The 24,530-nt window shown below is 35.4% G+C and overlaps 1 protein-coding gene across 1 annotated transcript in view; it reads left to right on the top strand.

Moving 5' to 3' along the window:
- The window catches only part of LOC130080610 (integrin alpha-X-like), a 55,028-nt gene extending 31,091 nt beyond the window's left edge, over window positions 1–23,937 (top strand). Inside the window, exons 4-31 of the mRNA XM_056246043.1 lie at window positions 4,598–4,701; window positions 4,804–4,874; window positions 11,271–11,385; window positions 11,503–11,633; window positions 12,708–12,850; window positions 13,295–13,445; window positions 13,537–13,687; window positions 13,844–13,917; window positions 14,111–14,249; window positions 15,264–15,397; window positions 15,510–15,656; window positions 15,784–15,984; window positions 16,449–16,582; window positions 16,669–16,814; window positions 16,964–17,112; window positions 17,605–17,736; window positions 17,825–17,898; window positions 17,979–18,120; window positions 18,336–18,434; window positions 19,436–19,515; window positions 19,660–19,746; window positions 19,850–19,928; window positions 20,094–20,189; window positions 21,320–21,406; window positions 21,633–21,743; window positions 21,843–21,956; window positions 23,372–23,482; window positions 23,584–23,937. Of these exons, the coding sequence (XP_056102018.1) occupies window positions 4,598–4,701; window positions 4,804–4,874; window positions 11,271–11,385; window positions 11,503–11,633; window positions 12,708–12,850; window positions 13,295–13,445; window positions 13,537–13,687; window positions 13,844–13,917; window positions 14,111–14,249; window positions 15,264–15,397; window positions 15,510–15,656; window positions 15,784–15,984; window positions 16,449–16,582; window positions 16,669–16,814; window positions 16,964–17,112; window positions 17,605–17,736; window positions 17,825–17,898; window positions 17,979–18,120; window positions 18,336–18,434; window positions 19,436–19,515; window positions 19,660–19,746; window positions 19,850–19,928; window positions 20,094–20,189; window positions 21,320–21,406; window positions 21,633–21,743; window positions 21,843–21,956; window positions 23,372–23,482; window positions 23,584–23,667 (3,286 nt within the window). The 3' untranslated portion in view covers window positions 23,668–23,937. The remainder of the gene's footprint in view (window positions 1–4,597; window positions 4,702–4,803; window positions 4,875–11,270; window positions 11,386–11,502; window positions 11,634–12,707; window positions 12,851–13,294; window positions 13,446–13,536; window positions 13,688–13,843; window positions 13,918–14,110; window positions 14,250–15,263; window positions 15,398–15,509; window positions 15,657–15,783; window positions 15,985–16,448; window positions 16,583–16,668; window positions 16,815–16,963; window positions 17,113–17,604; window positions 17,737–17,824; window positions 17,899–17,978; window positions 18,121–18,335; window positions 18,435–19,435; window positions 19,516–19,659; window positions 19,747–19,849; window positions 19,929–20,093; window positions 20,190–21,319; window positions 21,407–21,632; window positions 21,744–21,842; window positions 21,957–23,371; window positions 23,483–23,583) is intronic.
- The last annotated feature ends 593 nt before the right edge of the window (window positions 23,938–24,530 follow it).

Below are 24,530 nucleotides of genomic sequence, written 5' to 3'. Positions count from 1 at the left end.
TAATGCTGCTAAATTAAATAACATTTATAGAATAATTATGAACTTAAATGAAACAATATCGCAACATTTCGACACATAGGCCTACATTATTTGTATTTTAATTTTAATTCAGGGCGATTTAGCCTACATTTAATTAGAGCGAGATTTTCACCCTTGTCTTGTCATTTTCTCATTGGGAAGCGCTTACGTTTGAGTAGATCCTCTGTACCTCTCGTTTTCATATGGATTAGCCTACATAATCAGATAATATTTATTAGCCTAAATATTTAGACATTTAAAGGCTTTAGACATAGCCGATTTCTTATCGTGACTGAGCTGAAGTGGCTTTCGGTTCATTTTTGTGACACGCAGTTCCCGGAGACAGAGACGACAGATATACTGTTTTTGTCGTTAGCCTAATATGAATACAAGTTTACAGTTTTGAACGATGTAAGCTACTCTACTCTTATCTGTATGACCAAAAAATTACGGAGTCGCCTATTAAGTTATTTTAGCTGTAATAATGAGAAAAATAAATTAATCTAAATGAACGCGCCGCCGCGTTTGTCGAACAAAACTCACCATGCCAGAATAAAACCCGACTTTAGAAAATTTAGATTTTATTGTTTGTCGTTTAAACGTGCCTGTTGCATATCTCTATTTTATATTTGATATTGGTGAAGTAGCCTATAGCATTGATTAGCTGTGGGGGGAGGGGTGTGGGGATTCAAATAATTCAGCAGAAGCAGGGATGTTTAGACCAGAAGGAAATCCCAGTCCCCCCTGGCAAATCACACTTTACTTAAAACCATGTTTTTAAAAACTCTAGGTTGTAGGGAACAGACCTCTCTGCCATGCGCGCGCACGGTTTGGAGCACAATATCTGTCTCGCATGCACGCTCGCTCTAGATAGATTACGGGATATTTTTACTAATTTGCGGTATAATAACTAGTCGATCACGAGTGGCTCAACAGGTAGATCTATAGATAAACTTATCTTTCAGGAATTTGACCGACCGGGTTGACACTTCAGCGTGAGAAATCGGGGGTGTGGAGTGAGAGCCTGGAATAAAAAAAAAAAAAATGCCTATATAGGCTATATATAATTTATTTTTTTACAGAACTGCTTTTGAAATTACGATTGGTAGCCTATTATTATACAGATGCAAAGTCGTTCTGTTGGATACTATTTTGTTCCTTAGTGTAAAATGGAAATGCATGATAATTGTATTTTATAAATATAAGCAAAAAAAAAAAAACTGTATTGTGTAACAGAGTTTTAGAGCTAGACAAATCTCTCTGCAATAATAAATATAAAATTTACAGCTGACCATGTTTGTGCGGGATTTGAACCCATGTCATCTTGATGATCGAACCGTAAGTTCTACCGCTGGCCTATGAATTTTATAACTGAGAAATGCCCAAACGTTTATTTCTCACATGAGCGAGAAAACGTTTTGTCTTTAGCCTGTGAGTGTAGGCCTACTTTAGCCTTTTACAGTTTTAAAAGATTATATCTTATCTGTATGACCAACCATTTGTTGTAGGCTTATTTGGAAATTACCATAACTTGTAGTCAGTGTTAATTTTGTCAGCAAATTTTGATTTAGTTTTAGTCTTAGTCTTTTGACTAAAATGCCATTTAGTTTTAGTCATATTTTAGTCATCTGAATTGTTTTAGTTTTAGTCTAGTTTTAGTCGACGAAATACAATAACATTTTAGTTGACTAAATCTACAGTAGATTTAGTCGACTAAAATATAATGGGTTTAGTTCAATTGTAATGCGTTAATTTAGAATTTCTCTAAAATTTCCAAACCCATATACTCCCGGAGAAAACATCTATTAACCTATTAATATGAATGATTTTTAAGTTTGAACATGCAATACAGATACAGATTTAACTGCTGTTACTTAAAAAATATCTTAAAATGAAATAAAACCACTTTTCCTAAAGTACAACACAGTCTTCTTTACAATGAATGATATATTCATTCCTTATAACTACTTACACATCATTCTTTATTCTTTCAAGCAGACATATTTATTTGTATGAATTAAATATAATTAATCCTTATTAAAGCTATTAACAAACAGTGAATGCTTGATCAAAATTAAGGACACGGACTGCATTAGGTTTATTGCCACTGTCACTTTAAGACGTCGGATCATGTCCAATGACAATACAATTGCACTGATGCACATCCGACACACTCACAGTTTAAGACATAACCAGCATAGTTTACATGAATACTCTCCAAAAAGGACATTTAGACATACTGTTGTGTATTTCTCCATTCAGACACGAAAGAGAGCTCAATTCAGTAGCCTACTCGCGCACTGTAGGTGTATTGTGCATGACTGCACGCTTCGGGTTAGGTGTGTGCGCACAGAAAACCGCACCGAATAGAGCTCTTTTTTGCATCGTCACTCTTATTCAGAGATCTATATGTCTGCTCTACTCATTCTCCCAGACGTTCACATTTTTTTACGTTTTATGACCGCGGGGTAGATCACGTTACAGTAGCCTACAAATGTGCGCATCTATCACACACGCAGGACATCAGTTCTGACGGATCGCTTCCCAAATCGTCACTATCTAACATTTTCGTCTAGTTTTTATTCGTTGACGAAAATGTCAATAGATTTTCGTCATAGTCTTTGTCATTCAAAACTAGGTTTTATTTAGTTATCGTCTCGTTTTCGTCTGTGAAAAAATGTCGTTGACGAATAATTTTCGTCGTTATTTTCGTCAACGAAATTAACACTGCTTGTAGTATTTCATCCTTAGGCTACTGTTAATAGACATTAGCCCCACTTACGTTTTGCTAAATGTCCCTTTGCGCCACCTGGCGGTCATTTCGCGTACGACTTTGAAATGCGACTGGTTTATTTTTATGTGTGGATGGCTAAAAGGTGTGACTAAAAATGTGCTTTTGGCTTTCATTTATATTTTGATTGTTTGTATATATATATATATATATATATATATGTGTGTGTGTGTTTGTGTGTGTGCGTGTATATAAATATTTATTTATTTATATATATATTGTCCTTGCATTCTTTCTTGTGTGACACCCCTGAATGAAAGGCTCATTAGTATGCAGTCTGCTCAGGTGAGAACTGCCTAATTATTCATGAGGGGGTTGGGCCGTTCCGCCCATCCGCATATTGCCTTTGCAAACAAAAAAAAGTGTTTTTCACAATTTAAAAAAATCTATTGTTTTATGAGAATGATTAGGCAGAATGATTTTCAGATCAATTTGAAGCAAAAACCCTAGGCGACAACATCCACTAGTCAAAAGTCTTGTGGACAGATATTTAGTATGTTATTTGTGGCCTTATATTAGAAACTTTATTTTTTATTTTTTTCAATAACCACGCATAAACAATATTCTCTCAAAAATACAAACATGTGCATACATGTTGCTCACACATTATGGTAGCCCTGTGTGTGCTATATAGAGTGTAATTTCACCTGTGCCATTAATATGTTTATAAGCAACTGAAAAAAGCACAAATGTCAGAGCATGCCAAAACATCTCAAGGACCCCGAAAACACCTCAGACCCCAGAGGGTTAATGGCTGTGTGCAAACTTTTATTTTGGATGCGATTAATCTTTGCACAGCCCTACAACAAATTAAAACATGATTTAAAATATAATTCAAAGCAAAACCTTTTGATTTGATGCTTTGAAAAGTGCACTTAATAAAAGTGTACTTAGTTAAGAATCATAGGTAATACTTTATTTTACAGTGCCCTTGTTACATATGTTACATTTTTATTACTGTGGTAATAACAGTAAATTATGCATAATTAGTAATTACATGCAACTATAACCTTAAACCAAACTTAAACCAAATTATATTTTAAGTACATGTTGTTAATTAAACTGACTTTGTACTTAACTGTTACATTGTAACAAGGACACCTTAAAATAACCAAAACATAGTCATAAAAGTAATGTCTTTAAGTATTTTTTTATAATCATATTTCATAATATTTTATTATCTTCAAGTAGTTTTTTCGCAGATTTTAAAAAATTGAAGTACACTACAAAAGCACATTCAATACAATTAAGCACATTTCTTAACAAAGCTCAGACAGTGTACATAATAAAGGGCCTTCATTTGAATAGCTAAGATAACCTTTCTACATTTGAGTTGTGCAATGTGGTTTCTTTTTAAAATATTTTAGTCAGAAGGCACTGCAAAGCAAATTACATCTCTAACTAACTACATTAGTCGCTGTAATGTACAGTAGGTCATGCTGGAGAACTGCTAAATTTAAACGTTTTTGAGAGCCACTGCTGACGGTTCTGGTCCAATTAAAAATATTTTTTGAAATTTAATACAGTTTCATAAGAGAGCAAAGGTTTTGAATTCCACCTAATGTTTTGCCAGTATTTCTTATTTCCCCTGTCTGTGATTTCCTGTAACGTAAAAATATTTTGCAACATTTAACTAAAAATAACTTAAAACTATGCTGATGTCCATCCTTTTTTTCTGTGTGTAATACAGCATTTTTTGCATCATAATCAAACAGCACACCCAACCAGGAACACCACAGATTTCTCCTTTTTTAACATGTTCTCTTATTCTCCTGTCATCTTCCATAGTCTACTTGTGAGTGATCCTTTAATACAACACCATCAAACTCAAAGAGGACAAATATATCGTTGTGCTGTCACTGAAGGAAACTGCACTCCACTGTCCATTACCGGTACTTTGTTTGTAAATGATGATTTCATGTATGTAATAAAATATACTAGTTGTATTATCCATGATAGTATTTCTTTTTTTTTAATCACTTTTTATTGAACAGTCACCAATGAGGCTGTCAACATGTCCCTTGGACTTTCAATGTCTCTAGATCCTCAGTCTTCAACAGCAGTGGTAAGTTTCATATTTTAATAGAGTCATGATATTTTTTATTGTTATTTTATGTTTCCTGAGGTGGACTTATAGTGTTGGTATGATTTTTACATCAAATTGTCATAATTTAGAAATAAAAGGCCATTGTCCACCCTGATTTTACCTCTGATATGAACGCTCTGTTTTAAGGGGTGTGTCTGCCGTGAGACTTCAGTGGGAACGCCCACTGTTATGATTGGCTAACATCTCTGTATATGAAATAAGTATTACATATGGAACTCTCTCAAAATCTTTTACTACGTTTTTACCATTACAGCTGTCGAGATTAACTAATACTGAAAGTGTTGATTATAGTATTATATTTAGATCCACTCCCGTCACATGAAAGATTGCAGCGATAAACATTGTAGCCGACAGGGACGGACTGGGGCTAAAAAACAGCCCTGGACTTTCTCCCAAATAGGCCCATCATCCAGCCATTCGCCCCTAGCCACTAGGATGTCCTGATACTATGCCACAATACTGTAACCTATATCAGACAAGGTATTCACAGCAAGTAATATCTCAAAAACAATGATGACAATTGGGGTTTTGTTTATTAATGAAGCCTCAGTCTTCAAATAAAAACAAAAAAATGTACAATGCCATTACATCTGCATTGAAAATAAAATACAAATAATGAAATGTCACTGGCTACAGAAACCCTAATTACACAAACGTGTAATTATAAAACATTTAGTTACTATATACCAGGGGTCTCCAACCTTTTTGTGTGTGAGGGCTACCTCAAGGGATAAAATAATCTAGAAGGGCTATACTAAAAAATATTTATTATAACATGGTGGTGTTTTTTTACCTTACCTTTACTTTTAACTTTGACTTTTTTATTTTTCACCATCATATGCGAAATAATAAAATATCTTGATATTCTGGTTCAACAATTGGTGAAAATTTTGTAATATATATATATATATATATATTATTCTCTAAAAACCTATTGTAGCATAAACATTTAGTATAAATATTTAATGCAAAAGAAATAAATAAACTGCCATAACTTCTAAACAAAAACATTACTGCATTACATTTAATAGCCTACATTTATAGGCCTACATGACTATTAACCCTCTGGGGTCTGAGGTGTTTTTGGGGCCATTTGGATGTTCTGTGATGCCCTTACATTTGTGCTTTTTTCAGTTATTTATAAACATGTTAATGGCAAAGGTGTAAATTCACTCTATATAGCACAAACAGGGCTACCATAATCTGTGAGCAACTTGTATGTACATTGTTTGTATTTTTAAGAGAATATTGTTTATGCGTGGTTATTGAAAAAAATTAAAATGAAAGCTGCTGAAATAAGACCACAAAACAAATACTAAATATGTGTCCACAAGACTTTTGACAAATGGATGTTGACGCTTCGAGTTCTGGCTTCAAAATGATCTGAAAATCATCCTTCCTAATCATTCACATAAACCAATAGATTGTTTTAAATTGTGAAAAACATTTTTTTGTTTGCCAAGGCAATATGCAGATGGGCGGAACGGCCCAACCCCTATCATGAATATTAAGTGGTTCTCAGACAGTGACCCTACATAATAATGAGCCTTTCATTCAGGGGTGTCACACAAGAAATAATGCAAGGACAATATATATATATATATATATATATTGTCATTGCATTCTTTCTTGTATATATATAGCCTAAATATATATATATATATATATATATATATATATACACACACACACACACACACATATATATATATATATATATATATATATATATATATATATATATATATATATATATACAAACAATCAAAATATAAATGAAAGCCAAAAGCACATTTTTAGTCATACCTGGAAACAAATTCTAGTCAAATGCTATATGGGCCATTCTACAGAATCTTGAAAAGAAAATAGTCTTTTTCCATAAATGTCTTATAAAGTATTATTTTTTAAAGTAGACCAATACAATAAAAATAAACCAGTCGCATTTCAAAGTCGTTCGCGAAATGACCGCCAGGTGGCGCAAAGGGACATTTATCAAAACGTAAGTGGGGCTAATGTCAATTAACAGTAAGGATGAAATTCTACAAGTTATGGTAATTTGCAAATAAGCCTACAACAAACATTTATTTTTAAACAAATATTTTTAAATATGCAACATGCACGTTTAAACAACAAACAATACAATCTGAACCAGCGCTTCTGCTCCTGTATTGAGACATGCAGCGCGTTGCAGTTACGATCCGGGTTCCAGTGGCCTTAATACATTCACGGCTTTTTAAAATGTCACAAAGCGTTTTGAGATGGTTTTGAATGAAATATTGAAGTTTATAATTAGGGTATTTTGGCACACCACGCCGAGTGGCTATGCATTATTCTAAAATCTGGCTTTATTCTGGCATGTTGAATTAGAGTTTGACAAACGCGGCGGCGCGTTCATTTGAATTTATTTTTCTCATAACAGCTAAAAGAACTTACTGCGTAATTGTTGGTCATACAGATAAGATATCATCTTTTAAAACTGTAAAAGGTCTACTTTTATTCATGTAGGCTAAAGTAGGCCTACACTCACAGGCTAACGACAAAACGTTTTCTCGCTCATGACAAACAAACGTTTGGGCATTTCTCAGTGAGAAAATTCATAGCCGAGTGGTAGAACTTACGGTTCGATCATCAAGATGACACGGGTTCAAATCCCGAACAAACATGGTCTATTGTAAATTTTATATTTATTAATGCAGAGAGATTTGTGTAGCTCTAAAACTCTGGTACACCATACAGTTTTTTGCTTATATTTATAAAATAAAATTACCATGCATTTCCATTTTACACTAAGGAACAATAGTATCCAACAGAACGACTTTGCATCTGTACCAATCGTATGAGGCCAATCTTAATTTCAAAAGCAGTTCTGTAAAAAAAGTAATTTTATATATATAGCCAATATATATATATATATATTTTATTAGGCCTATTATTATTATTTTTTTGATTCCCTACAACCTAGAGTTTTTAAAAACATGGTTTTAAGTAAAGTGTGATTTGCCAGGGGGACGGGGATTTCCTTCTGGTCTAAACATCCCTGCTTCTGCTGAATTATTTGAATCCCCACACCCCTCCCTCCACAGTAATCAATGCTATAGGCTACTTCACCAATAGACCATATCAAATATAAAATAGAGATATGCAACAGAACAAGCACGTTTAAACAACGATAAACAATAAAATCAAAACCAGCGTTTCAGTTGTCCATAGTTCAAGTGGCCTTAATGCATGCACGGCTTTTCAAAATTTCACAAAGCGTTTTGAGATTATTTTGAATGAAATATTGAAGTTTATAATTAAGTGTTTTGGCAGACCACGCCGAGTGGCCCTATGCATTTTTCTAAAATCGGGTTTTATTCGAACTTTTGCTAACGACAAAAGTTTATCTGTCGTCTCTGTCTCCGGGAACTGCGCGTCACAAAAATGAACCGAAAGCCACTTCAGCTCAGTCACTATAAGAAATCGGCTCTGTCTAATGCCTTTAAATGTCTAAATATTCAGGCTAATAAATGTTATCTGATTATGTAATCCATATGAAAACGAGAGGTACAGAGGATCTACTCAAACATGTAGCCTATGTAAGCGCTTCCCAATGAGAAAATGACAAGGGTGAAAATCTCGCTCTAATGAAATGTAGCAGGCTAAATCGCCCTGAATTAAAATGTAAAAACAGATCAAATAATGTATTTGTCGAAATGTTGCGATATTGTTTCATTTAAGTTCATAATTATTCTATAGGCCTACATGTTATTTAATTTAGCAGCATTACCACGAAGCACCGTGGTTCGATATTTATTTGAATAATAAAAAAAATAATAAAAACTTAATTCACAAATTGCATGCCTGGTTGAAAGGATCCAAAGATCCCTGTAGAATTTAATATTAAGTTGAACATTTTGTTCATGACAACAAATGAACATGCGTTTTTTCAGATTATATTTAGTTTTGCTTGGAAAAAGCTGGCCCAAACCAGTTTTATTTCATCAATTATTGAAATAATGAAATATTTAGTAATAAACTTTTATGACAGAAATTTCACTAGGCTACATGTAACTTAAATCATTTAATTCCTTCATTATCAACACTGTCTAGAATAGCGATTTAAGTGTGAATTGTGACTTCTCTTTGTGTTAAATCAGCCTCAGACTCCAATAGCCGGTGGGGGGTTGGAGGGACAGTTCAGTGCTGTATCGAGCGCGCAGGACAATAGGCCTAGGTGTTAATGTTCCTCTTTCATATGGAGAGCGAGGGAGACTAAATAAACTTGTTAAAAAGAGATTCAGCGCGAGAGAGGCAAAGAAAAACGCATGTTTTAATTTAATTATGTTGCTTTGGACAATTTTCGTTTTGTAGGCCTACTGTTTTAATTGTTTAATGTCATTTATTTGGCAATACAAATTTAAAATGTCGCAAGAATAATATTAGCCTAGTGTTTCTTATTTTGCATCGCAAAAGAAATAAACTCTAAACCCGATGCAACCCTGTTTTAAATAAAAAAAAACACTTTATTTAAACCTTGAAATGTTCGAACTTGGTTTCAAACTTAAGTAATTTTAGTGTTCTTTTACATTACACAATAATTTAGCAGACTAAAGACGAGCTTCTTCATTTTCATTTTCTGATGCAATCGGCTGACAATCTTCCTTCATCAGTTTGTGTCCTTTGTGCAGCGGCTGCGGTTCTACTGGAATGTAGCAAATTTATGTTGTAATGATAATTAAACAAAACTCTTGACTTTAAATAAGTAAACAGTTATAAACAGTTAGCTATTTAAGCATCAAGAAGGTAAAATATAAACGTTTAATATAAATGTTTTCATTATTTATTCAATTTCATTTCAGTATTTCAGCCTAATTTCAGTATTGTGGTAATGAATTATTTTAACTACGTTTCACTTGTTGAATTCATCTGCTACCAGCTTTCAATCGCTCTGAATGAGCAGCAGATTACGCATTAGAGAGAATAAACGAACACTTTTCAGAGTCTATGATTGTAGCGCCTCTTAGCGGTAAAAGGTAGCAAATACACCCCACATTTTACCGCCGCGGTGGAACGGCTGATGTGGGCGTTGTCATGGCTTTCCTCTACATTTGCGTTTGAATAGCGCGCGTTCTCCGTGGGCGTGTCAGATTAACGCGTAATGAAGTGTAATGAGCTGGGGAAAAAAATTCTGACAGCACTCTCTTTTCATACAGATTACATAAACTGAGAATATTTGTTTTTTATATAAATTACTTCATTGAAAAGAAGAGAATTCAAGCTTCATAAAGAAAAATCTCTCGTGCCTGTGTGACAAGTATTTGCAGAGTTAGAGTTAATTTTTCGGACGCGTTTCAGAATGGACTGCACTGACAGAGAGAAGGCAAAACTCGCATCATGTTTATTTTTCTTCATTTGACAAAAAGCACAACACTTTGTTTTTATTGTGAGTATACAGAAAAATAATATACACTAAACAGGATCGACTGATGTATAACACTTACATGTAAGATTAAAATCAACAGAGTATTTTGAGTCTCTTTTGCACTGATAAGAAAAAAAGTCTGCCTATCGCGCCGGCGCGATAGCCGACCCCAGGGGGTTAATATAACAGCATTTTTAATATGAATACAGGCACATTTCTGCCAAAAAAGTTTGTTTTACTAAGTTACAGTTAATTCATAAGTTGTGGAGTGAAATGTCTTCTAACTGGTTTGTTCTTGGAACAATGTTTCACCTGTTTTTTTGCGTCAAGATGTTGAGAATATCAGCGCTGTTTAATCTGGCTTTTAACTAGCTTAAATCACAGCCATCTGTGGGTTTATAATAGAGATAGAGAATTCTGCACTGAATTGAAATGCTTCTCAGTGGATCGCGCAACTCTGTGTAATAATGTTCGCATGATCGAGATCAGTCCGCACAGCTGCTTCGGCCGCGATCGCACTTTTTTTGGGCCGAGCTGATAATGCTCCGCGCTGGCATCCAACTTAAAGGTGCATTGCTGCCACCTACAGTACTGGAGTGTGAAACAGATTAGTGGGGGAAAAAAACAGGTGATGACTGCGTGTGTGGCGGGTGGTGGGCCGGCCCGCCGGCCGTCCTGGAGTACCGGCCGTTCTGTGATACTCCAGATCACACAGATGGCCAGTCCGCCCCTGGTAGCCGATGACACACGATGTCTGTTGAGCACAATGCAGAGATCTCGTCATTACAGCACGATTTTTGTGCTCTCACAAATTATTTCATTATAACTAACAGTGCAAATATGGTAGATTCATTGTGCAGTGTAGATGACGCTATCATCTGTGTGAGACAATTGTACATATAGCCCAGAATAGAGTGTCATGTTGAAAATAAAATCTTAATTTCCCTCAGGTTTGTGGTCCAACCATTCCTAAGACCTGTGATGTAACAACCACTTACAATGGCATGTGCTTTAAAATCAGTCCAGATAATGTTGTGAGCAGATCTGTGCCAGAGACTCTGAGAGGTACATTTATGACATTCTACCATTCAAGCAAGTCTTCTTCATACTATATGTACTGTATTACATTAATATTATGATTAAATGAAAATATGATGCAATTATTCATTTCTCCAACTTCAGAATGCCCACCATCACAAATTGATATTGCTTTTTTAATGGATGGATCTGGAAGTGTAAATTCTCTGAATTTTATTAAGATGAAAGCATTTGTTATAGAAATGATCAAAAGTTTTGTAGACCGTGATACACAGGTATGATAATCCATGCATTTATTATGATTTAGCTTGTCCATGATTTTTACCCCCATTTATCAGGCACTAAATCAATCTATCTATCTATCTATCTATCTATCTATCTATCTATCTATCTATCTATCTATCTATCTATCTATCTATCTATCTATCTATCTATCTATCTATCTATCTATCTATCTATCTATCTATCTATCTATCTATCTATCTATCTATCTATATATCTATCTATCATCTATCTATCTATCTATCTATCTATCTATCTATCTATCTATCTATCTATCTATCTATCTATCTATCTATCTATCCATCTATCCATCCTTCCATCTATCTATCTATCTATCTATCTATCTATCTATCTATCTATCTATCTATCTATCTATCTATCTATCTATCTATCTATCTATCTATCTATCTATCTATCTATCTATCTATCTATCTATCTATCTATCTATCTATCTATCTATCTATCCATCCTTCCATCCATCCATCCATCTATCTATCTATCTATCTATCTATCTATCTATCTATCTATCTATCTATCTATCTATCTATCTATCTATCTATCTATCTATCTATCTATCTATCTATCTATCTATCTATCTATCTATCTATCTATCTATCTATCCTATTTCTATCTATCTATTTATCTATCTATCTATCTATCTATCTATCTATCTATCTATCTATCTATCTATCTATCTATCTATCTATCATCTATCTATCTATCTATCTATCTATCTATCTATCTATCTATCTATCTATCTATCTATCTATCTATCTATCTATCTATCCATCCTTCCATCCATCCATCCATCCATCTATCTATCTATCTATCTATCTATCTATCTATCTATCTATCTATCTATCTATCTATCTATCTATCTATCTATCTATCTATCTATCTATCTATTCTATTTCTATCTATCTATCTATCTATCTATCTATCCTATTTCTATCTATCTATCTATCTATCTATCTATCTATCTATCTATCTATCTATCTATCTATCTATCTATCTATCTATCTATCTATCTATCTATCTATCTATCTATCTATCTATCTTTCTTACAGTTTGCCATTGCACAGTTTTCTACAGAATGTGTCATTCATTACAAGTTTCAAGTCCAAAACGCCATGGCATGGGAAGATGCAGTGAATGGGATATCTAAACAGAGAGGAAGGACTTCCACCGCAAAAGCTATAAGACATCTTGTGTGAGACATGACTGCTGATATTTCATCTTTTATCTATGCTATTAAAAGTAATATTGTTTCTGACAGAATGACTTAAAGTGAAGATAAGTTTACAGTAACAGGATATATAGTGAGGGCTGGGAGCACATCCTAATATAAAAAACGTATTCCTCATATAAAGAAAAACTCGGATGATGGATAATACAAGCAAAAAACATAGCTGTCTGAACAACCATGCCAAAAGTACACGAAAATAAATGTATATCAATGAGTGGATACGCATATTGCTATGAGTCTTTTTGCATTCATGTGTGTGTGTGTGTGTGTGTGTAAATATGTTACAGTGTTCCATAATTTGAACAATGTTTCAAAGACAAGCAATGTAAACTTAAAAGAAATGTATCCTATACAGTTGCATAATTGTATTGTTGATTGAATATTTTGTACTATTTTATTTTTCAATAGGGATAAACTATTCGTGAGTAGTGGAGGTGTAAGACCATCAGCCAGTAAAATTTTGGTTGTTATCACAGATGGTAAATCAACTGATTCAAAGTTGTTGACTGAAGCTGTTCAACACGCACAAGCTAAACATATAACACGATATGCTATTGGGGTAAGATTTGGGGGAATATCCACTTTATTAAAGTTATTAAAATCATTGGATTTAAGAAGTGTTACAATTATTTTCATGAAATATTTTTTAGGTTGGCAATGCTTTTACTAATGACAAAGCAACAAAAGAGCTGGCAATTATTGCATCTTTACCCACCAATAGGCATGTGTTCAAAGTAACCAATTTTGACGCTCTGGAAAGTATTCGTGAAAAACTCAAAGAGAACATTATAGCCATTGAAGGTATGTTTGCAGAGGGAATGAAAAATGAATAACAGAGAGAATTTTTACATTTTACATTTATCAGCTGTCATGTTAGTACAGTTACTTTGTTCAATAGATTGATTTAAAATAAATAATACATTTATTGTTAACTGTGTTGCTGCTTTTATTTGCTAGGAACCCAGACCTCTGGAGATTCATCTCGAATGGAGTTTGCACAGGACGGGTTTAGTGCAGCATTTACATCAAATGTAATTCTATGTATTTCACTTATTTGACACCAATTATTTATTTATTTATTATTATTTGCAAGTTAGATATCCATGATATTTTATGTTTTGACTCATGTTTAACTTTTCATCCACCTCAATGAAAAACACTGTAGATTTTGAATGCTTGTAAACTTATCTGGAAATTGAACATTACAATGTTATCTGCATTCAGACAGATATGATAATGACCGCAGTGGGAGCTTTCCAGTGGAAGGGTGGATATCAGCTGTACAAAACAAATGATATTTCAGATCAGTCTTTCAAGCCTAATTCAGTCTTTCAAGCTGGAAGTGAGCATGACAGTTATTTAGGTGAGATCTCTTCTTCGATTGTGTAAATCAATATAAATCAGTCAAAACATCAGAATTTTTTTTCTATTTTAAAGCTGCTGTCCGTAGCTTTTTTTGGGTTAAAAATTATCCAAAATACATATTTGATAAAATACATAACCAGCCAGTGTTCAAAACTATCTGCTTGCCTTAGCTCGATGCAAAACGGTAAGCTTGTAATAATGTTTTTAATTTTAGTGGTACTGGTGGATTTCCGCGGGAGATTCGAGCATGTCTTTGCGTCATTACGTCACATCTGTACACATAAAGAAGGAGTCTCGGCTAGTATAAGCTATATTGCGTGTGAGGATGTTGGAGGTAGAGATTTATAGCCTTTTCTCACAGCACTTGATATAATTAAAGTTATCAATTTGATGGCGGATCCAGAAAGGTTCAAACGACGATCATCATCAGTGACAACTAGAGACTCACCCGCTGTAAAATGCAAAAGACTTCGTTCGGACTTCGGAGTGGCTACAGAAAAAAAGAGACTGCAACCGGACCCATGCGAAAACAAGGATAATATCGGAAGGACATTACATGATGTAGTCACGCAATGCTTGCTGACGTTGTTAACATTAACAATTAGAGAACATAGTATAGCTACTTTGCACGGTTTTGCGTGAAATGATAACTTATAAGCAATTGTTAGATTTAATCAGCGCGATTTACTGCAATGTCAGAACCAGAACAAAAGTGAATGTTTCTTACTAGTTCAGATGACATTTCCCGGTGAAAATTCTTATGTTGGTCATACTTCCAAAAAGAATAATCTGTGATTCTGAATGACAATATCCACATCGGCGCGGTGACTGACAGCTGCACACTCTCCTCAAACACTGTGTTCATCCGCGCTGTGCCGTGTCGAGGGTGTTGAACTACAACCCACGTAAAGTTGATAATTCCGCGAATGACTGCAATTGCAGATTTCGAACAGAGATGGCGACAAAGAGGAAAAATGCCGGACTGCAGCTTTAAAGTGTATTTTCTTCACAGGTTATTCCTTGACAATAGCAACAATGTCCAGAGCAAAGTATGCAGTCATGGGAGCACCAAGACACAAGCATAAGGGACAAGTAACTGTTTCAAGAATTGATCGAAGTGATTTAAAGCAACTGGATCCTCCTAAGGTTGTAACACTCAAATTTCTGTAACATATTAGCACATCACAAATTAATGTAAGCGAGTGAAAGTACATGAACTCGGAATAGCTGTATGGTAACTATATTGCTTCTTTCTCAGCCTCAGATTGGCTCATATTTCGGAGCTGAGGTGTGTGTGGTGGATTTGAACAGTGACTCCTATACAGACCTACTTTTGGTATCGGCACCAACGTACACAGAGTCTGACCGAGAGGGCTTAGTGTTTGTTTACATCATCACGCGTCAGGTCAGTGTTTTTTTTGGGGGATTCAATTAAGACTAATATTTTTAAAGAGTTCATCAAGTAAGACTGAATAAATGTAAATTTGAGTCTGTTTAACCCTGTTTCTCCTCTCTCTGTTATATCTCCATAGGCAAAATTCATTTTTTCGGATACACTGGTGGGCATGGCAGGTCAGAGGGGTCGGTTTGGCTCTTCTCTGGCCAGTCCAGCAGATCTGAATGGTGATGGTTTCATGGATGTGCTGGTTGGGGCTCCTTTAGAGGAGGATGGACAGGGCAGCATCTACATCTTCAATGGCGGAATAGATAAAATAAATCCCAAATACTCACAGGTGAAAAAGACGAGGGTTGGTGGCAGTTAAAAGGGATATAAAATGTATTCATGATGTTTTATTAACAAAGTTCAGGAGAAGCACGTTCAGATAATTAACACGGGTGGAGAGCACTCAGTAATCATGATTAAAACGTGTATATATAGACTCAGCAGTCTCACCTCATTTCTCTGACAGTTTAGCAGCGTCCCTCCACCACCCCTTCTCCACTCTTCTAGTCCTAAACCACTTTACATACAGGGGGGAGTACTCTGGGTTCGGGCCGAATTCCGAGCTCGGAGCCCTCCCCCCGGACAGCACGCCAAATACGCATTATACTTTATTCCCTTTAATTGTATGTAAGTGTGAACTCGTGAATTCACCCTCATGGTTCACATTTCTTCCTTTCCTTTCCCTTGACTCACTTAATTTACTCGAATTGCTTTATATTTTCATTATGTTTTATTCCCTCTTGAATGAAACAGAGGATTGCTGGATCATCTGTGCGACCAGGTTTGCGGTTCTTTGGGATTTCATTGAGTCAGTCTTCTCTAGACCAGACTCGAGACAGCCTTTCTGACATTGCTGTTGGGTCCAAGGGAGCAGTTCTGCTTCTCAGGTCTGTTTTCTTTTATAAAGAACTAAAATATATACAACAGTGTTTCAGCCATAATCATTCATATGTGTTATATGTGGCTCGTTCAGGTCCAGACCCATCATGCTCTTGGAAACCAAAGTAACTTACAACCCAACCAAAATACCAACCGTTGACCAAACCGACTGCACAAAGCCACTGCAAAACGACCTGACTGTGTGCTTCATCATGAGCGGATACAAACATCGCATACCAGGTTTATTCATAATATAATTACATAGTTTTTGTACATCACATATGGTCATATATTCTGCTCAAGGTTTGTAGTATTCTGGTGTGCTCTAGAAATCCGGTATGGTTGCTTTTCTAATATTTGGGGCATTTATGATCAAACATGTTTTTTAGGTTTGGCTTCAAATATCAGTTACACCATAATGCTGGATTCCAAGCGACATAAATATCGTGCATACTTCCCAGACAAAAAAACGCTCCTCAGTGATGTGATGAACGTTGAGTTAAAGGAAGTATGCAAACCTCATCCTTTTTTTATTGAGGTAAGCATCAAATGTCATTTTTGTTTTGCATTTGTTCATACATTTGCAGTGAATCTGGTGAATCTAGGCTAAAATTTTGGACTTAAAGGGTAATTCCTGTTTCTCAGGCATTCAAACTTCATTAATTATCTTTATTTTATACATCTTTGTTATAATGTAACTTTTATTTGCTTGCATTTAAAAAAGTGTAGAAATTTCAGATACAAACATTTAAACAACACAAACTATTAATTATAACTTGATTATTTACACAGTGGCGAGAAAATTGTCAGGATATTAAACAGTATGTAACCTGATAGGATATAAGGAGCCAATGATCTATATTGTCTACTTAACTGAGAAAACTCCAAATGTTGAGTTTAATATTATATTCAACATTTCAAGAAATATGATGGGGACATTACAAGAATCAAATGCATAACAAGAGTGACCCAAGTTTAATCGTAAAGTGTTTTGTTATTAACGTCTCTCATTGATTCTCGTTTCCATAAGGCTTGTTCAGAAGATGCTCTGAATCCGTTGGCCAATCAGATAACATTCACATTTGAGGGTCTTCCATCAGGAAGTATGGGAAATTTGAGACCAGTACTGCTGCCAGAGACAAAGATCACCACAGACCACAATGTAAGAGTTCATCTGAGTTAAGAGCAGAAATTACCAGAATTTGATGTACAATTCATGAATTTTTCTGTGCCTTCACTTTGTTTTACAGCTGGATTTTGAGATAGATTGTGGAACTGATAATGTATGTGTCGATGACCTTAGAATGGATTTCAATTTCTCTGGGTGAGCAAACCGTTTGCTCTGTTTCTGAACTGAAGTATTGCAAGAAATTAATAAATCTCTCTTTGGTTTCTGTGGTCCAGATCTACGAACATAGAGGTTGGAATAATGCAGGAGCTCAACGTGACCGTGTTTGTAGAGAACAGAGGAGAAAACTCATACAACACTCTCTTCACCCTCAGCTACCCCTTTGGACTTTCCTACAGGAGATTCACATCTAAACAGGTAAACATAGTTTACAGGTAAACACTAGTTAATAATGACAATAACAATTATTTGCTAAAGCAAAATAGCTGTAAAAAACCTGAAGATGCAATACATTTTTTAATAAAACTTAAAATAACAGAGCCACATTAAAAATATGGAGCGTTAGAGTTGAATATTTTTAAACCATGTAACAAATGGAATGGTAGTTAAATTCAAGTTTTCTTTATGAGCAGGGCAGAGTGGAGTGTGTGTCTCTGGATGCTGAGCGAGGAGTTACACTGGGAGAAACCTCCTGCCAGATCAGTAAACCCATCCTCAAGGGAAACACTCAGGTCAATAATCACACCCCTGACACCAACGTTTATTACATTTATTACAAAATAGTCCCCTAGAAGGTTTTCTTACAGATTTAGTCACAGATGATCATTCATTCATTCATTCATTCATTTATTCATTTGAGCAGAATATCCAGCCCGTTCTCATCCCAAGGCTTCATATATGTGACGCTTTGGACATTTCGTCGAAATCTTACGCACATGGCATCCTTTAGCGTCAATATGAGACGCAGAACCCAAGGCGTCATAACCGTACCCTACCCCAGACCTAAACCTACCCATAACAGTGCGTGTTATATTGACGCTAAAGGATGCCATGTGCGTAAGATTTCGACGAAATGTCATATGGCGTCACCTATATGACGCCAAAGGATGAGAATGTGTTGGAATATCACAATGGAGATCGCTGAACTCCAACATACATGTTTGTATTTTCAGATCATCAGCGCATGGTTTTCAAGTTGGGAAGATTAAAAGTAAAACACTTGTTGGATAATTTATTGATTTAAGAGGAAAGCTCTGATTGGTGGATTTAAACTCTAGACATCTGGCAACCCCAAGTATGAAAGCTCATGGAGACTTGTTACTGATACAAGATAACAGAAATGTAACAAAATAAAATAAAAAAAGGAAACTTTTGAGGAAAAATAACCAACGGGCCAATATCACAATGTTTATGCTTTTCAAGAGAACTTTTATGATTATTTATCAAGAGAAGCAGAAATCGTGATCACGATTACGTAAAATACTTTAATATTACTTATAAACAATTTATACTTTACTGTAATAATTTATAAAAAATAATTGTCCAGCTCAACTAGTATGCTTATATACTTTCATTTACTGACTTGACTAAACTCAAAGCAGTTAAACACTTTTATCCAGAGCAACATACATGGGTGTGTGACTGGTCAACATGTTACATTGATATATGACTTACAACAACTTTAATTAGTCCAAAATTGTTGCTTATTCTGGCTTTTTTGTTCAAATTCTAGGTTGTGTTTGATATTACATACAGTATTAATAAAGAAAGTACACTGGGCCAAAATGTGAGGTTTACTGCTGCAGTCACGAGGTATGACATCATCTTTGTGTGCTAGAAGTTGTTGAACCCAAAGCGTAAAACACCTTTACCGTGAGCTCTAGGAGGATTCTCACATGATCATTTCATCAGGAACAGATAAATGCAACTAATAAACCAAACCTCCATCTCTCACAGTGGGAATGACAAACACTCAAGCGACAGTGAGTTTAACAAACAGAAAACCATTGATGTCAAATATGCCATCTATATTGCCTTGATAAGGTTAGTGCTCTGCCCCACGTTTCTGTATAGAAATAATAATAATAAAAAATCTTTATCCTATACTGTAATTTTGTCATTTTCTTTCATCATTTTTAAATAAAAGGCATGAAAATTCCACCATCCACATTAATTTTACTTCAGGGAAAAGGGATCTTATGAAACCGGTCCAGCAGATATTAAAGGTACTGTAGTTCTCTATCTTAAAGTATATTATAAAAAGGTTGTATACTGTAGTTTCAAAAAGGCTGAATGACAGATTTTAACAGGCTTTATTTTATCAACAGAAGAAAATGTTAAAATGCCCATCCTGAACGTAACTCTTCCTTTATTTTCTCTCTCTCTTTCAGGTTCAGAATGACCTCAGAGAATTAGCTTTCAAAGTTTTCATCAGAGTACCAGTGAAATTTGGTGATACTGACATCTGGACTAATTCAAATTTGCAAGTGTGTGAATTTATTTATTATCTCACAGGCCATACAGGCATACTGATTTTTTGCCTATTGCTTATGCACTTTTTGCAGAATTTGGCTCATTATGTCAAAACTCTACACACAAGCCAATCAGACATGGCACTTGGAGATTAACAACTCTATGCCAAAATGAACAACTTAACACTCCTTTCTAAAAAAATAAAATTCGTATCGGATCTGGCCCCGCCTTCTGTTCGGATCTGGCCACAAGACCTCGTCAACATCACCGCGATGTCCTCGCGCGCTAGGCATCGGGGAAAATATCGCCTTGTGCGTCGAATCCACCCTTGGATTGATCCCACCACAATGGCGTGTGGTTGCCGATCATATACTTTCCCCGCCACGCTGAAAAGAATTCCTCAACTGCATTTAGAAAGGGGCTGTAAGGGGGCAGGTATAAAAGTGTGAAATGGTTATGGTTGTTGAACCAATCTCGGACCAAAGCAGCCCGGTGGAAACTAATTTTATCCCAGATGACAACAAACCTAGGCTGCTCTGGTCTGTCCTGCACAACTGCATGTAGTGCATCTAGAAATGCAATGATCTGTCCTGTATTGTAAGGACCTAGAGTGGCATGGTGATGAAGGACTCCTTGGACACTAATTGCAGCACACAAGGTGATATTTCCCCCACTCTGCCCAGGGACATTTACAACAGCCCTTTGTCCAACTACGTTACGGCCCCGACGCCTGGTTTTGGCCAGATTGAAGCCTGCCTCATCCACGTAGATGAACTCATGTGGCAGTTCGGCGGGATCAAAATCCAGAACTGTCTGTAGTTACTGAAAACACATACAGTAACTACAATGTCTATATTTTCACACAAGTAGGGGCTGAGTTGGGCCAGTATAGACAAAAACAAGCAATGGGCAAAAACTGTAATTTACTGTAATTAAATAATTTCTGTATGATGTAAGGAAGAAAAACGGCATCCCATCCTTCACCCATAATTGTTCAGAAACTTGTTTTAAAATATCACCAAGGAAAGCGTACAGAATACTGTAGTTTGAAACCAGTGGTCCTGAACCAGAGGACCTCAGCAAACTTACAAGAGGGCATTTGCTGAAAGAAAGTGGGATTTTCTTTCTTTCTTTCTTTTTAAAGATACCTGGCTGTAACAGTGAGAACATGACGAAGCCTGTTATCACCAATTTTGCATTGTTGGAAGTTATTAAAAATTATCGTCTGGTGGTGAGGACACTTTTTGAATTTTGTTTTGCTTTACCTATTTTTTTTCCACAATTTATTTGATTTATTTCTTGTATATTTTAAACACACATTAATGAATCTCTCTCTCTCTCTCTCTCTCTCTCTCTCTCTCTCTCTCTCTCTCTCTCTCTCTCTCTCTCTCTCTCTCTCTCTCTCTCTCTCTCTCTCTCTCTCTCTCTCTCTCTCTCTCTCTCTCTGTGTGTGTCAGAACTGCTCTGTGGCGGTGTGTGCCGTGTTCAGCTGTGACATCACTCTCATAAAGAATGAAAGGAAACTGTATAATATATTTGGCAATGTGAGCTCTGGATGGATTGAGCAGGTATCTGACTTTTAAAGTAAATTCATATCTCAAAACAGACCATATATATTCTTCATAACTGTTTGATCATTTCTTATTGTCACGATCTGTCTCTCTTAGACTGGACTCAAGGCTGCTGTTTTTGAGTTGGTCAGTTCAGCGTCTCTGGATTATGACAAGAGCAAATACATTTTCTTTTCCTCTGATTCTCAACACACTGCACCGTCTGTCCAGGTAATACAGTGATCGTTCATGTCAAGTCTAATGACTGTAAAAAGAGCTCTCAAAACTGTGCTCTGTTTGAAGGAATCTATAACGGCAGTCGACTGTTTATAGTTTATGATTTGATCATTTGACCTGTATTTTATTCTTTTTTTTTCAGACCACATACTTTTCTCTTTTTGCTTCTTGCAAATATATTGACAATTGCACTTACAACATTCTTTCACATAAATCTATACTTCCTGTGCAAATACAACAGAGTCAAGAATGCTTACACTGTTCAAAAGTCTGGGGTGTGAAAGTCTCTTCATTTGACCAAATATACAGTAAACAGAGTAATATTGTGAAATTTTATTACAATTTTAAAGAACAGTTTTCTATTTTATTATATTTTAAAATAAAATTCATTCCTGTGATGTCAAAGCATTTTAAAACAGATTACAACAACAGCACAAGAGACAGGCATGTGGGTCATACACACACTAAAACAGATGCATTATAACAAAAGAATATAGTAAACCATCATGGGTAACACTTTACTTGAAAGGGTGTGCATAAGACTGACATGACACCTTCATAACCATGACATGACATATGTCATGAATATGAAGTAGGGTTTATGCATGTTTATGACAACTGTCATTAAGTGTCTTTCGCTCAATAATGACATTTTGAATGCAAATATGACATTGTTTAAGATGTCTTTGTTATGACATCTTGACATAAACCAATACATCATAACCTGTCAGTGTCTTGGTAATGACAACTTGACATTAAATTAAGTTAAACTGTCATGTGGTTGGTTTTGACATTGGCTGTCATGAGGCCATTATAACTGTGTCATGAATATTTTTCATGACCTCAACTACAGTGGTACAAATTGAATTTGTCATTAAAAAGTTATAATGGCTTCATGACAGCCAATGTTAAAACCAACCACCTGACAGTTTAATGTAATGTTAACCAATAAAGCTAAGTGGTTTGTTAAGTTTGATAATTAATCTGCTATGTCATGTTTATGACAGGTTGTGTTGTCTTAGTAATGTCAAGTTGTCATGACAAAGACACTGACAGGTTATGATGTATTTGTTTATGTCAAGTTGTCATAACAAAGACATTTCAAACAATGTCATATTTGCATTAAAAATGTCATAACTGAGCGAATGACACTTAATGACAGTTGTCATAAACATGCATACAACTTCCTTCATATTCATAACATGTGCCATGTCATGATTATGAAGGTGTCATGTTATTCTTATGCACACCCCTTCAAGTAAAGTGTTACCCAATCATGTTATCAAATAATAATGTCTCTATTGTTCGACATGGAACATCTGTGGAGGAGGAAGGGGGACTTCCTGTTACACTGAGATCACTTCTGACTGCATTTAAAATTCACTTGTTTACATGTTTCCACTTTGTAGATTAACACTCAAGTGGAGGTGTTTGAGGAGGTGAACCTGACCAAAGAGACCACTGGAGGAGTAATAGGAGGACTGTTGCTACTGGCTCTCATCACAGCGGCTCTCTATAAAGTATATCACCATCATAACACTTCACTTTCACCTGTCTACACAATCTATATGTTTAAATGCTTACAGTGCAGTTTATTACAGCATATTTCTCCCTTTACAAGGCTGGGTTCTTCAAAAGCCAGTACAAGCAGTTGCTGCAGGAGGCGCAGGGCGATGCAGGAGGACAGCCAAACATGGCACAATAATGTGCACTCAAACAGTTGGAAGATACAAGCACTGATTGTGTAATTTGTGTTTTGTGGGCTTGGGAATGAAACGTGAATTTAACACCCCCTCTAGCAAAATATTCCGGCCTGATTTAGGACATTTTATGAGAAATGAAAAGTGGACAAATTTTCATCGTAATATATTTGATATTAATTCATATATAATTTTACTTTATATCACTAATAATCATTATCTTATCTAACCATGAGCTTAACAATTACAGTATAAAGCATTTCAAATATTTAACTTCCTTTGAAAACTGATAATGACTGAGTGAGAACTAGCAGTTTTTGAGATGTTTTATAAAATTTAATCATTCTCATAGAAGGGATTGGCACTGGGTATATTTTGTAAATGTTTTATAGCTTTCTGCTTAATATTAAATATATAGTTGAGTTTTTGCAAAACTTCCTTTTTACTTGCAAATTATTTCCATAATTTTAATTAAAGAAAAAAGCCGCTTAATGTTGGTAAGATCCATTACACTTATTTTTGTGTCATTATTTATTTGCCCTTCATCATATATATAAAGTCTAGGTAACGACTGTAGCCCTGGTTCCCTGAGATGGGGAAAGAGTCTTGGTATTGACGCTGTGTGGAACGGCATCAGTGTGTTTTGTCTAAAGGAGACTCGCAGGAAAGCCAGAGGTATGGCAACGAGACGCAGGGAACCAGAGTTACAGTCATAACCTTTGAATATCAAAACGATCCATTTTTGGAGCTTGATTAAAGAAATGCTTTGTTTATAATGAGGAGTATGTTTTAAGCCTTGAAACTTGCAGGACGTTTTAATGTTACAAAGACCTCTTATATGGCAAAAGATCATGGCAAATTTGATTTC

Source organism: Rhinichthys klamathensis, unplaced genomic scaffold (assembly GCF_029890125.1).
Source record: "Rhinichthys klamathensis goyatoka isolate OS25496 unplaced genomic scaffold, OSU_Roscu_1.1 h1tg000035l_1, whole genome shotgun sequence".
NCBI lineage: Eukaryota > Metazoa > Chordata > Actinopteri > Cypriniformes > Leuciscidae > Rhinichthys > Rhinichthys klamathensis.
The sequence above is the reverse complement of the archived record's forward strand: the minus strand, read 5'-3'. Positions and strand labels throughout refer to the sequence as shown.